Source organism: Nelumbo nucifera, chromosome 4 (assembly GCF_055504915.1).
Source record: "Nelumbo nucifera cultivar China Antique chromosome 4, China Antique-T2T, whole genome shotgun sequence".
Classification (NCBI taxonomy): Eukaryota; Viridiplantae; Streptophyta; class Magnoliopsida; order Proteales; family Nelumbonaceae; genus Nelumbo; species Nelumbo nucifera.
The window spans coordinates 94,897,701-94,913,093 of record NC_142652.1 but is presented as its reverse complement, the minus strand read 5'-3'; the positions used below and the strand labels follow the sequence as shown (position 1 = coordinate 94,913,093).

Here is a 15,393-nt window from a genome sequence, read left to right as displayed (position 1 = left end):
ATAGATCAGTTGGTGGGGTCCTCTGCTTTTAAAGTGCAATTTCAACACGTGTGTTGGTTTGGACTCCATCTCCCACAGTCCCATGGTTTTGTCCCATGGGATTAGGGGTTCGTACAAACCTATGCCCCACTTAACACATTCACTCACTACATCCACGTTGTGATTGCTTTTTCTGAAGGCAATTGCTCTGACAGTTGTGGAATTAGTGATTGATTCAAGAAAGATCCACAGATGAATATCTTCTTTCTTTTTCTCTACCTAATTGATTAGCCTACATCTGCTGCCATTATGGTTGCAGTAAAATCCTATGATTGCCCGTTAATAAAAAACCAATGCACTGACAATCCAGCCAAAAAGCAAACCACCCTCATCTTCTGAATTGAAGTTAAGGCTCAGCTTGGAAGGAGTATAAATACAACATATAGTGCAAATGCCTACAAAACAATATAAAATATAAGGGTTTGCGCTCTACAAATTTGTATTTATACTCGTTCCAAACTGAACCTAAATGAAAATATATTTATGTTTTATTGGACAATCACAAGGTTATGATAGATTTGAATTTAAACCAACTTATTAAAAGAATAAATAACAATTAATACCCTTAAGGGCCATTACTTGATGTAATAGTAAAATCTTGGACCGGAAAGTGTGAGAATACGAATTCAAGTTTGAGAGTGGTTACTTTGTGCGAAGAAAAAAATGTTTATATTAACCATATCCAGTCTACTCCTTCCAAGCTAGGAGCCTGGGACTCACGTAGGGTAATGGCCTTTACAGCAACTGACAGTTTGACACCTCTCATTATCAATCTATAAGAAGAATATTAGATAGCATGTGCTATATGCTCATGAGGTTCAATTTGAAAATAGTACAAATGTAAATATGTACAATGCAAATATGAGGTTTAGAAGTATCATGTACAAGTTTTTATACAATACATTTTCGTATTTGCACTCTTCCTCAAAGTGTACAAAAAGGAGAATAAGGGTTATTACGAGCTTCTTTTTTGGCTCCACTATATTATAGCTAGATGTTTTGACATTATGGCCGTCTTTGGTTTGACAGGAGAGAGAGAGAGTGAGAGATAAGCAAATTGAAGGAAATTTCCTATGACTGTTTGGTTGAAGACTTGAAGTACAAATTTCATTTCCGTTTGGTGTAAATGCATGGGAGTGTAAAAGGGTTGAGTGTAATACCTTATTTGTTTGTGAGAAATAAAGCAGGAAGTAAAATAAAGTATTTAGAAGGGTGGTGCAAATTTTGCATCAGTTTTTGGAATATAAAATTTACAAATCTTGCACCCATCTGATCAATATTTGCACTGCAAATAACCAAAACACAGCCTAAAAAAATTGTGAAACTGTTTTTCCCCTTATTTTCTATCAAATCAAACATATCCTTTATTTTCATATAAAGAGATAAGTATCACAACAAAAGGTACAAAGAGCTGTCACACTCCATATAGTACAAAGTCCCTCTAGCTTAATTAATTTAGGATGCATGCTTAAAAGCCATCCCTAGTGAGAGCCTCTCTCTTTAATTCCTTTATCAAATGAATGCAATGCAAGAAATTTCTTAGTGGGGCATTTTTTTTTTCGGATTTTGAGAGGGGAAAGTTGGTTAATGGGATTTTAGTTCTCATTGACCAATAAACTAATATCCTTTTTTCATATTTATCTAGAGAACAAAAAAAAAAAATTTCTCGGGTAAGCGATACATATCTTCTAGGTGAATAAATAACTTTATCACTTAAAAAGAAAATCACTAACATTTGAATAAAATAAAAATACCCCTTTTAATAATAAATTTTTATAATTAAAAAGGTTATTACCTTATTTACCTAAAAAATATAAAAAATATATATTTCCCAAATAAATAATTTTTAAAAAACGAATGGGACCTTACATAATTAGACAATCAAATACATATACATACATACATATATATCCACCAATAAGACTGATGATTTTGACTCGTCATGGCATGATAAATTAAAAAGCCATTACTGACACATAATCCATGATGTCATAGGTTAAAAAAACCACCTCCTCATGTGAGGGGTCCAGTACTATGATTTTTCTCTCTTGAATTTGTGAATTGTCAGGACTTTATGGTGGGGTTCTACTTCTACCCATTTTTTAATGGTTGGTCCACACGTGAGACATTTCAGTCTTCATAACTGCCGACTGTGACTGTACTATTTAATGGGCCCTAATGTGATTTAACATTGACCAAATCCAAATAGTGCTTGGGACCCATAAAAGGGGGAGGACTGTTTATGTCTTGGTAGGTAAGCAAAGGGTGATGGGAGCCTAGAAATTTTGAGAAGTGATCAACGACCTTTCAATTGGGCTATTTCTAACACATTTAATTTCAAGATAATACATGGAGGGCATCAATATTTATTCTTCTGCAATAACTGATGAAACATAATACCCACCTATGTATTAATGCAAATATCTAAAACTCATTACCAACTTCTTAAATTTCATTTTTTTTTCTTGTACTGGCCAATATGCAAATAATAATAATAATAATAATAATAATAATAATAATATATCAATATTATTATTATTATTATTATTATTATTATTATTATTATTATTATTATTATTATTATTATTATTATTATTATTGTTGTTGTTGTTGTTATTATTATTATTATTATTATTAGAATTCCCAATAACAAAAACAGATAATTGAAGCATGGCACAGTGGTCAATCTGTTGTCCATCAACTTAAAACCCCAACTCTAAATCTTTCTACTTGTAGTTTATATCAACATTTTCAACCTGCAGTTGAATTGAATAGTTAGAACAGTTGGACTAGTTGACTTATCATTAGGCTATATTTCTTTTATCTATTTCACCCAAAACCACCTTTTTTGTTGAAAACATTGTCTTGGTCAATTCTCTTTTTCATTTTTTAATTATTTTAGTCGTCCCCATCATTAATAACAATAATGCAAATTTATCGCATATAATTTTGTTTAAGATGATGAACATAAAATATTAGAAATAAGTCCAATTTCAACAAATTTTATGATTTTTATTACTAATTTATGACAGTAGGTTTGCCTCGTTTAATCTGTATGGTTGAACTAATGATCAGGATTTCAGGTTCATATCACCACCAAGCTACTTGCCTACAAAAATCATTGACTCAATTAATGACATAGTGATTCAACTGATTGAATCATTTGACCTAATAAGCGGTGTCATAAGTTAGATATTATTTTTTTTTTGTTTTTTAACATTTTTGTCATTAATAAAAATAATATTTATTTATCATAATAATATGTATATGTATGTATGTATGTATATATGTATATATGTATGTTCTAAGTTCTTATTTGTATTTAGTGTAAATTTTATATTTTAAACTTTGTTATTTAACTATGATGTCACAAGTTGGATCATTTGACCCAGACAATTAATCGTTGACCTGCCACCCAAATGGGTGGGCTCATTTGACCAAGTGATCTAGTGTTCAGTCCTCTTTGCCCCCATCATAGTTAATTAAATTTCAGTACAAGGTATGGGTGGGCCTGTGCTTGTCCATCATTCAAAACCAATAGATTTTTGCATGAGGGGGCCTGTAAGAGAATAAAAACCTATTCAACAACCTCACCTAATAGAAATTAAGCTTTTAAGTTGAATGTTTCCTTGAGAGGACCATGGGAGTTAGTATCTTAAATATAGAAATTAATGAGAGAAGGTATGGTGAAATGAAAAGTAATAGTTCAAATAAAGCTTTCTACCCTCAAAATAGAAAAAGGCTAAATTCAGAAATAAGGCAGTTTCAGTCAAGAAAAAGTCCAAAAACACTCCAGGTCCGTTCAATCATTTTAAAGTTCAGAATATATAGATATAGATAGATTTCTTTTATGCAAGAGGCAAGGTATGATATTTGGATCAAAATAAGCATTGGATTTTACATGTGATAAGCTGAGGTAGCAGTCTGATCAAGGTTTAAAATATCGATACGTATCGTATCGGATTCTTCCCGATATGTCCCTAAAGGAGGTGTTTCGGGTTGACAAGTGGTTCAGGGGGTAGACCAGCCTTAAACTGGTCCCTCTGAACCAGATTCGAAAAAATAAAAATGAAAAGAGTATCGATACTTTAAACCTTGGTCTCATTAACAATTCGATTTTCAAATCCAATATGATTTTCCAACTTTAGGTAATTAAATGGTATTATTTTTTCCAACTTCAAATTCAAATCCAATATGATTTTCAATTTGTATATAAGTGGATTGATTCATGGATTGATTTACCTCTCTCTCTCTCTATTAATAATTTTGTATATAAAATTTGTATATTAATAATTTTGGTTTAGATATTATGTATTTATATAGGTTCATAATGTTTAAGTTTGATATACAATGACAAAGTCATTTTTAGTTTACTTTATTAAAATATATAATCTTTTGATCATTTTCATTTTAATTTATTAATGCAATTCTATATCCAAAAGTCAAAATAAATTCAACCTGAATTCGAACTAAATCCAATGGATAAGATTCAATTCGAGACCAAATATTAACCAACCAAATTTGGATCTAGATATAGATTGGTCCATATTTGAGAGCATCTCTTGGGGATTTTATTTCTTTACGGAAAGTCCAAATTATGGTTATATCCAAACATACTATATCTGTCTCTTGGGATGGCTTCTTTATATCTTTTCTTTGTAGATCACTAAGATGAGTTTCATATGACAATATGACATCTCAGATTATACTATCCATGTTTATCTACTTTTGCTCTTTCTTTCTTTCTTTCTTTCTTTTTTTTTCTTTTGTAGTAAAAGGAAGATAGGATAAAGCTGTGATTCGGAGCTTGCCCTTGTCATTCCTATTTCCCAATAATTGTTTCATCACTTTCACTGAAGATTTCTTTGTAATCCAAATTGCCCACTATGCCATATGAGAATGATTTCACATAAAAGGTGTCTGTATCATGAACAGTTTTTAGAAGAAAAAAGTTGTAGCTTTAGCATACCCCTTGGAGAAATGAGACTATTTTTGTATTATGGGATGGACCTGGAGTCAAGTATTGACTCTATGTATTGCCAAGAATGAGACATCAAAAGTCTCACTAGAATCAAGTAAGAGATAGGCTAATGTGAAAATTATTTGTATTCCTTGACTAAGTTAATAAGAGAGTAGTAAGCTGAAGATTAGATGATTGACCAAACATGCAACATGCAATGGTTACTGTTACTAATCTCGGCTACTTTAGGGTGAACAACTATTTGATGATGACATGGTATTAATTAACAATATTGTAGCTAGTCTGGTTTCCTTTCAGTTGCATTTGGTTGTAATGCAAATAAATTTGCATTGATGCAAAACTATTATAGTGCAAATTATGATTTACTTTTGTTTCAAATTTTACCTTATTTTGTTTGATTACAGTACAAATAAAGTAAAATAAGAACTGAAGCAAAAGAAAATAAAACTAAACTATAATTTGCAGTCTTTTCATTTGCATTCTCATGCATTTGTATTAGTGCAAATAATCTTGACAAGGAGAGTCTTTTTTTATTATTAATTCAACCTTCTAGCTAAGAATAACAATTTTATTCATATGATAACATGGGTGATGTGTCTATGTTATCTACCATTGAAAAGAGATAAATTGAAATACATTGTGTACAAGACTAAAGCAAAGCATGTCTATATATTAAAGAATTGGGCTGGATTGACATCTTGTTTAATTTCTATGGTTCTAATTTATTTACGCATTGTCAAACTAGGGTTTGTCTTTCTTTCTTTCTTATTCTTCTTCTCCTTGACATACAATATAGGTCAACATCAATCGACTAACCAACAAATGAAATGTTAGGTGTAATTTGGATTTCCCTTAAACTGATGAAGATAATTAGATTCATAACTAACTAATTGAAGGATGATGGATTTAAGACTGGCCAATGTCAGGCTTGAGATAATGATGAATCTCATGATGATGATGATGATGATGCAAGAGTGTCACATTGGCTAGTTAAAATCTTTTGTTATATACCTGCTTTACCAAAAATTAAGGGGGTGTTCTGTAGTGTGGATGACAAATTGATGGGTGTGGATTGATCCACACCACACCTTGTGGCAAGGACCAATCCATACCACACCATAGTACACAGTTGTTTTAAATTGTGGATAGATTGTGTGGACCGGAGTCCCATGGTAGTGTTCTGTAGGTGTGGTGTGGAATAGCCCACATCACACTTTTTTATTCCACTTATCTCATATACATTTTATGAGAGATCTACATAGTCAATCATAAATGTCTAGTTTTTGCATTTCATATGATAAATAAATTGAAAAAAAAAAGCATCAATATGTAGACAACAATTGCATTTTTTTAAATAATTAAAAAATTAAAAAAATAAGATTTTAAATATTACTTTATTGATAAAAATATTAAAACTTATTATTTAAATAATGAAAAAAAAAAGAGTTCAGAAGGAGAACCGTTGGACTTGTGCTAGAATTAACATTATAAATTATTATTTTATTGATAAAATATTAAAATTTTAAAATTTTAAAATTATTAAAATATTAAATAAAATGAGAGTAATTTGACCAATGTAACACATGTGCATTACACTGAAACCTCCCAACAAACTGTCCACACCATAGTATAGACCATCCACGAGAAAATACTGTAGATGATAAATTGGAGTGTGACCCGTCCATGTCCACACTATTTTGTAGATGGAGACCGTCCACACATAGCAGAATGTCATATCTTATTGTGGATAGGACCAGAACGGTCCTATCCACGATATATACATGCTACTGAATGCCACCTAAATGAAAAATAGAGAAAATTCTATGGCTTATTTGAATTCATGTAGTGGATGGATTTCACTTTGGGACTTCTAGCATAAGAGGGAAAAAGAAATAGAAGAAATCACTGTTGAGACTTGGATTGGATGAAAAATTGTTTTGACCATTGTGTGATAACCGGTTCACTTACATAAAAAATAACAAAAAGGCAAATAGTTTTATATAATCTTTTAAAACTGTTCTACATCAAAATAATCTTAAAACAAAAAGAGTTCATTTGGTTTTCAAATTTGGAATTGGAATGGTCTATTCCCATAGTCTGTTGGTTCAAACAGGAATAGGAATGGAAATTGGAATCAGCAGGAATAGGAATGGAAATTGGAATCAGCAGGGAGGAACAGGGAATGGTCATTCCCTTAAATGGGGGAATGCCATTCCAACAGAAATGAGAATGGGATTCCGATTCACCCAGCCAAACAGTTGAAATCAGAATAGCCCATTCTGATTCTGATTCCAAACCCCTATTCTAACAAACCAAACGGGGCCTAAATATTAAATTTTAATAAGTTTGATGAAGTCAACAATTCTACCGCTCCTATCTGACAACATTGGAAGAAATTATACTGAGAAATATGAACAAGGATTAAAGAATATGCCATGATCCTATGAATGTGCTCTTTTTAAATCATGAATGTCCTAAGCTCTTATCATTTATTGCCTCACAAATCTTGAAAATATACTGATGTGGGCACCTCTAAGCTTTTAATACAATTAGAGAATTTGGGGTAAAACTCTTTGAAAATAAGTTTTTCTTCTAATGAAAACTTGTGCCAACTAGGTCCTGTTCTACTTGTCAAAAGAAAAAAACAACAACCTCTTCTTGAAATTCAACCTCTGCTGTGCTAATAAAATGACATTTTAGGCATCCAATAGCCTTTTGCATTGGTTGTTATTATTGTTATGGAGAGCTTCACCAAATAAGAAGTAATATATTTGCTTTATTTTTTTTAGTGTGCCTTTCTACAAAGACAAAATAAAATTATTTTTACTTGATTTAATTTGAAAAAGGCTAAGTTTCATTTTAACAATAAGTAAAAAGCACAAAACTTCAGCCTTTCAGCCATTCGTTCAAATATTTTACAAAAACAAAATTGAACTTTCTCTATTTTCAACTCAATAAGTGATACACACCTAGGGGGTATCCAATGAGAGCTCATGAGGTTACCACTCTTAAACAAGTTGGGGGACATGGGCATGTTTGGGGACAAAATTAGGGTATGCTATAAATGCAGGAAGTAGGACAAAGTCTTTAATGCTTTTTAGGTGGCAACTATTTCTTTGCCCAACAAAATTTTCTCATCTAATAACTCTCTTCCCAAGGTTTAAAATATCGACACAATATGCCTGATACAAGGTGTATCATATCCATTTCCATAGAAACTAAAACATGGCACAAGTAGAACGGGGCTGGTGACCTTTCATTCCATATGTGCCAGTTGGTATTGTTCATATCATGCTATATCCAACCTGTATCGGTCGATATGGACTGATACAGGTTAATATGGACCATGTGTCGGCGAAATAATTTACATTTGCTAGTTCCATTTTTCCAGCATGTTTTCTCACTTCAGACAATTCCTATCTAAAAAAAGACTTGAGGTCTAACATTAGCAAGGAAGAAAGCTAAGAAGAAGAAGAAGAATGCGCACATTTTTTAAACCTTCAATCGATCTATTTTGGTGTTTGAAATCCAAAGATATATATTTTGATTTTTTATTGGGTTTATTATGTTTTTCATATCTATGGATTTTCCCCCAAAAGTAAGGAAATCCAAAAAAAGAAAATAATTTATATTAAATTGTTTTGATGGAGGAAAAGAAGTAGAAGATGGATCTGTGAATGATCTATCAAATCCATTGATCCTTTTTGTCAAAAAAGATGATTTTTCATTTTTTTTGGTAATTTCAAGAAACAAATATAGAAAATATAATGGATCTGATATAATTTTAATTAAGATTATATATTTTTATAAATTATTGATTAATAATTTTATTTACAATAATTAAATAACCACAAATTTATTATTTATAGAAATGAAAAATATATTATTTAAAAATTATCTTTATTTATGCTAATAAATCTTAAGAATTTATATAGCCATTACATTTAGCATGTATATTAGGAACTTAAGATTAAATTGCCTTATTTTTTAGTAACATATAATGTGTGTCTTGAACTGTTGGATTTATGGATCTTCTACATTCTTGTAGATCTAATATATAATTTTTATTAATTGTATATTTTAGTTATTTTTAAATAATAACTTAACAAACCAATAATGGCATATTAATGACTTTATACATGTAATAATTTATAAAATGCTATATAGTATGTGTGTTGGATTCTTGGTTGGTGCATTATTAGTGCATTTTGTGATTTTTTTTATATAAACTGTTGATGTGCTTCCTATGCATTTGTAACTTTATTTATTTATTTTTGGTTAATTATATGCTTGTTCCTTATTCAAGTTATTGTTATTAATATATTTATGTAATTCATGAGATTTTTTGATGTTTCACATATCCAGATCTTTCCACTGAATCCAAAGAATATCTCAACATGCATCCATATATATCCAATTTCAACCTTATTAATGCATTTTGTGACACTGATGCTTTAAACCTTGTCTCTTCCCCACTTCATCTATCTTTCTTTATTTTGTTTTCTGTAAGGTTTATTCAGATCAAAGGCAACCCGAATAGGAGTCCGAATCACCTGCCAATAAAACACGTTCCAACCTTCTATCAACATGATCTTATACCCCACATCTCATGCATGATGGGTCCCAGTCTCATAGTGAGATGTGTGGTATTAGATCAAGTTAGTGGAGGGTCGGAACATATTTTGTTGGCAGAAGATCTCAACTCCCTCAATAGATCGAATCCGGATGTTCAGTCGTGTATGTATGGATCCTCTGCCTCTTGAACCATTCACTAGGTAACTGTTGAGATCCAAGTTATTAGTGAAATAAGTTAATTCCATCTACAAATTACAAATATTACTAGATGCACAGATCTTGTAAGTAACAAAATTCACATTTTTGCTGATCTGGCAGTTATTATTAGAAAACAAGAATATACACATTAGCAAACACCCTCTATAAATAATTCAATAACAACGAAAAGAAAAGGCCATCATCCAAGGTTGGTTCTAACTATCTGGGGTCTTGGGAGGAGTAGAGTAGATACAGTCCTAATGTTTGGCATTTTTTTGGTACAAAGTGATTTCTCCCGAATTCAAACCCATATTATCACGCTTGCCCACCTAAGATTTTACTATTACACCAAGTAATGACCCCTTTTAAACATAGATCCTTTGGATCTTTACTAGAGTTTGTAAATTTGAGAAAAAAAAATCACTTTTTTTATTATTGTGGCACTTTTATTTTTATTTTTAAAAAACAAAATCATATACAATGGCAAACACCCTCTAAAACAAATCAACTATAAATTAATATTTAATAGTGATTTAAAATTTAGAATTTACTGGAGTTTCACTGTCCAACCCCACAGCCAGAAATTCGGGTTGCATAAGTTTAAGCTCAAATACATCAAAAGAATTTCAATTATATCAGGCTAGGGCCCATCTAAAATATAATTCAACAAAATGTTCAACCCAATCCCACCCCAAGTTGCATCCCTAACTAACTCCTCTCATAGAGCGATAATCAAGTCAGATTCAAAATAGGATTCAATTACATCCAAATCCGACCTAAAACTCGAAATATCAGACTTTAATCAAATTCTCTATTGCCGTTGAAATAAAGAAAATTTAAAATATTAATTTTTTTAACTTATATAATATAATACAATTTAGATTTTTATGGATCAAATGGGTCAAATCCGCATGCTGCAGTTAAACATCTAAATCCAAATAATCAGACTAGATATTGGATTTATTTAAAAACAAATGTCGGATCAGGTATCTGATTGTCGGAGTCTGTTAACAGCCCTGCCCGGCTACCCCCTAAGGTCCTAACCCTAAAACAAGCATGGAAATTTACCAGCAAACAAGTTGGCACTAGGATTACAAGTGGAGCTGCCCAACTTGAAGAATTTCAACTGAGATAGAATCTGGGCTCATTTAAAAATTAACGCATTTTCATCCCGACCCGACCCGACCCAAGTTGCATCCTTGGTTTCAAGATCTGCTATACTAATCACTAATCAACTAATTATCAAAAAGAAATTAAAAGAAAAATCACTAATCAACTGATTCTGGTTGCTGAATATGAAAATGGGAATGGGGCAACCCGACCCGGATCTCAAACCAATGAAATCAAGGTGAGGGTGATGTCACAAACTCCTTGTGCATGCTATACACCTTCTCACGTTAAGCCCCTTTTACGGTCCTTTTCACACAAGGACTCCATTATCCCAGTTGTCATTTCACACCAAGACGCGTAGACACTTTTGAAATTCCAACCCATTTTAATAAGCAAAGCAAGTTCCTCAACCACTCTAATAAAAATGGATTCATTTCTGCTTTTTTTCCTTAATTCGTCACCTTAATTTAATTCTTCTTCCTCCAATTGACTTCTTTTCAATGAAGTCCTACTACAAAGTAGAAACCCAGAAACAAATTTAATAAAATAATAATCCTGTCTCTATCTCTTTTCTCTTCTCGTGTTGAGTCGCCAAACAGACCCGAAAGCCAGATGTATGAGCGTTATAGTTCGTAACGCCTCTGTTCATGCAATCCCAAGTTCCCAACCCACCCATTGCGCATTTAAATGACACCCTCATCGACCAAATCTGCATTATCACCCAATCTCCCCCTCTTTTCTCTCTCCATCTCTCTCTCTCTACGACCAGCTCTTCTTTGCAAATCTCCCCTGTTTCCTCTGCAACAGAAGGAAGCCATGGTGCTCTTGTCTAAACCATCATTCGACCAGTTTCCTCTGATCAAAACCTGCAAATCAACTTTCTTCTTCCCTGGGATTCCTGTAATAGACCTCTCGAAGCCAGACGCAAAGACCCTCCTGGTGAAGGCCTGTGAAGAGTTTGGGTTCTTCAAGGTTATCAACCATGGTGTTCCAATGGACTTTGTTTCCAGATTGGAATCGGAAGCCGTCAAATTCTTCTCTTTACCCCAATCTGAGAAAGAAAGAAGAGGACCTCCTGATCCATTTGGGTATGGAAACAGGAGAATTGGATCCAACGGTGATGTGGGTTGGATTGAATATCTCCTCTTCAACATCAATCCCGAAACCATTTATCAGAGCTCTCTTTCCATTTTCAGAGAAAACCCAGAAATGTTCTGGTAAGAAACGCAGGAGAAACAAACTCTTATAATTTGTTTCATTTTCTTCTTAATCAGTTTAGCATTTCTTTCTTGGAGAGATTTCTGAATTTGTTCTTCCCTGTCTGTTTCAGCTCTGCTGTCAATGATTATATTTCAGCAGTGAGGAAGATGGCTTTCCAAGTTCTTGAATTACTGGCGGAAGGGCTGATGATTCAACCGAGGAATGTGTTCAGTAGGCTTTTGATGGATGATAAAAGTGACTCCTTTTTCAGATTAAACCACTACCCTCCATGTCCAGAGCTTCAAGCACTGAGTGGTCAGAACTTGATTGGATTTGGGGAGCATACAGACCCACATATAATTTCGATTCTACGCTCCAACAACGCGTCGGGCCTGCAAATCTCTCTAAAAGATGGGAGCTGGGTCTCAGTCCCGCCTGATCAGACTTCCTTCTTCATCAACGTTGGTGATTCCCTCCAGGTACAACCAGTAACCACTTACTGTTATTACTTCATTCCTTGCAGAGTCTCCTCCCACCATCTCTCAAACAGGAAATTTAAGCCTATTTGCCAAGTGGCAATCAGTATATTTATTAGTTTAATGAATCGAAGTTTGTTAATGGGTTTTTCTTTAAATTATTTCTGAGCATTTTAATGGGTTTCTCCTTAAGATTCTATCTACTGTTGTGATGGATTTTTTCAAGTCTGTCTCCCCTACCCCTGGCCCTTCTCTGTTTCTGTACTCTGAGACTCTACTCCATCCAGTACCCAAGTACCCAATTTCTCTCTTTGCATTAATTTCCCTGTTGCTTGGATTTGATGGGTTTTGCAGGTTATGACCAATGGAAGGTTTAAAAGTGTGAGACATAGAGTACTGGCCAACAGCTTCAAATCTAGGGTTTCCATGATTTATTTTGGAGGGCCACCTCTGAGTGAGAGAATAGTCCCCTTGGCAGCACTCATGGAAGAAGGAGAGGAGAGCTTGTACAAAGAGTTCACATGGTGTGAATATAAAAAGACAGCTTATAAATCAAGGTTGGCTGAAAATAGACTTGGGCACTTCTTAAGAAAAATGAGGTCAGATGATGTACTCAAGTCTCCATTTTAGGAAAACTTCTCTTGGTCAAAACAGGTTGGACAGGTGGAACAAAGTACCCAAAGATGGAAACAAAAATAGGTTTTTTTTTTCTCTTATTTGTATTTTTATTTTTAATTTGATGTAATTTATTTTTTTATTTCTCTTATTTCCTTTTTTTTTTTTTGGGGGGGGGGGGGGGGGGGGGTTTCAATCTCATGTAACTACTCCTTGTCCCAATAGAGCTTTATGATTACCATTATGTACAGAATTGCTAATAAAGGATGGTGACGGTAGTACCAAGGAAGCATACACAACATAATAACAAGGAAATGCCTCACTAACAAAAGAAGTAACCAATAAAATCCTAACAGACTATAAACTTTCTTTCTTTCTCCTTTTTTTTTTCTTTCTTTTTTGTTTTGTCTTCTCATCTTCCTTTTATTTGTTTTGGGGTCACTGGGTCTTAACATTGGCAGATCCTCTCTTGACATATGAGTTGAACAGTATTGAGAAGGGCCTATTTAGTGCCCTTTGTTTTGATCATCTGGGCCCCACCTTCCCTACTAATACTCTCTCTCTCTTTCTGGCCAAAAGTAATTGGGGCACTTCCCATTTTTTATAGAGGGGCATGTCCGTTGAGAAGACAAAAGCTACCCTTGGTTTATCCATTTAGAATGTAGGATTACCTTTGTTTATTTATTTATTAATTACCCGAAGAAGGGAATTATAACAGAAAATCAGAAATTGCATAGAATCTAAAAAGACATTGGAAAATTGCATTGATTAATCTAAGAAGCAAGAAAATTTCTTGAACACTCTTAATTATAAGTAAAAAACCTGCAAACCTATCATGAAAACCTCTCAAGTAATTGTACTTCATACAACCTCTTGGGGACACTAAGCACAAATATACTGATCTTCTTCTATAGCCTATGCCATGGAGTTCTTTGGAAGGTTTCATATTCTTTAGATTTTTCCTCCCAAAATCCCGCTTAGGTAGTGTTTGGTTGTGAATTTCAACTGAGATTTTTTTTCAACTTTTAGCTATATTTAAGAGCCCTTAAAAACTTTAGGCAAAGAAGTGATTTTCAGCTACTTCTTTCTGTCATCACTTTTTTGTGTCCAGGATTTCTTGCAAGAAGAAGAAGACATACAATTCAAAACTGTTTTTTTATAATTCGTTAGGCTTAATAAAACACAAACTTAAAAGGTTGTATAGGTAAATTTGACAATTCAATTAAGTACTAGCAAAATACATGCAAATTTGGTAATTCCTTGAAAAGATATTTGATTATTAAAAAATGGCAAAAACTATACATAAATCATGATAAATTGGCATATCACAATAACATTTTTAATATGGTAGAAGTCTTTAATGATAAATACATCTTTGTAAAATATAAATTAATGAAAAATAAGTAGACCATGTGACGTTTTTAACATGATTGATTGAAATATTGTTGTAATGTGCAATAAAACTTACAAAATGCATCGTAATTGGACTCTATAAAAATTTATGAAAAATTCAAGAATAATCCTAAAAATTATATACATCTCAACTCAATGGCTTTGCACTAACTCCAAAAGACAAAAACGCCTATACAACAATAGAATAGATGTGAGATTACAAAGCATAAGTTGAGCAGGGCTGAGGCTCAATGAACCAATCTCCACCTCAATCTAAGGACTGAAGTTTACTGTGTTGGGGAACTATATGGTTTATAGGTGCCTAGGTGGGCTTACATGAATGTATTTACACAAAATATTATCCCAATCATGTTGTTTGTGATCTTCTATATATTGAAACACTTCTTTTTTTCAGCCACCCATTGGATTGGATTTGTAGCCCTACATTTTCTGGCCTGTACCCCATTGAATTGTTTGACAAGGGCATCCACAGATTATTTTCCGTGTGATTTAGATAAAGGAACCGGCCAAAAGTGATGGTCCTTTCAACTAGTTTGAACCAAGTCACTGGTTGTAGTGCCTTTGTGGTCATTGAGCCCTTAAATCACAAAATGACAAGCGATAACAAACAATTAATGTATTTGCAAAAAAAAAATCATGTTTGTCCTCTTTTGATTAAGTCTTCATGGACAAAAGTTTATGCTGGTCTGTCAAATAATGTTGTTGTCTGGGTTCTTGATTAATTGGTTTGATGGAGAGCGTAAGTAATTTTGATGGAAAAAATAGTGGGATGAAAATCATTCATTA

At 33.0% G+C, this 15,393-nt stretch overlaps 1 protein-coding gene across 1 annotated transcript; it reads left to right on the top strand.

Annotated features, from left to right (window-relative positions):
* The first annotated feature begins 11,553 nt into the window (after positions 1-11,553).
* On the top strand, positions 11,554-14,797 carry LOC104610036 (gibberellin 2-beta-dioxygenase-like). Its single transcript, XM_010276494.3, has 3 exons — positions 11,554-12,120; positions 12,234-12,582; positions 12,934-14,797. The coding sequence occupies exons 1-3, from the start codon at positions 11,591-11,593 to the stop codon at positions 13,207-13,209; spliced, it is 1,155 nt and encodes a 384-aa protein (XP_010274796.1). The 5' UTR covers positions 11,554-11,590; the 3' UTR covers positions 13,210-14,797.
* The last annotated feature ends 596 nt before the right edge of the window (positions 14,798-15,393 follow it).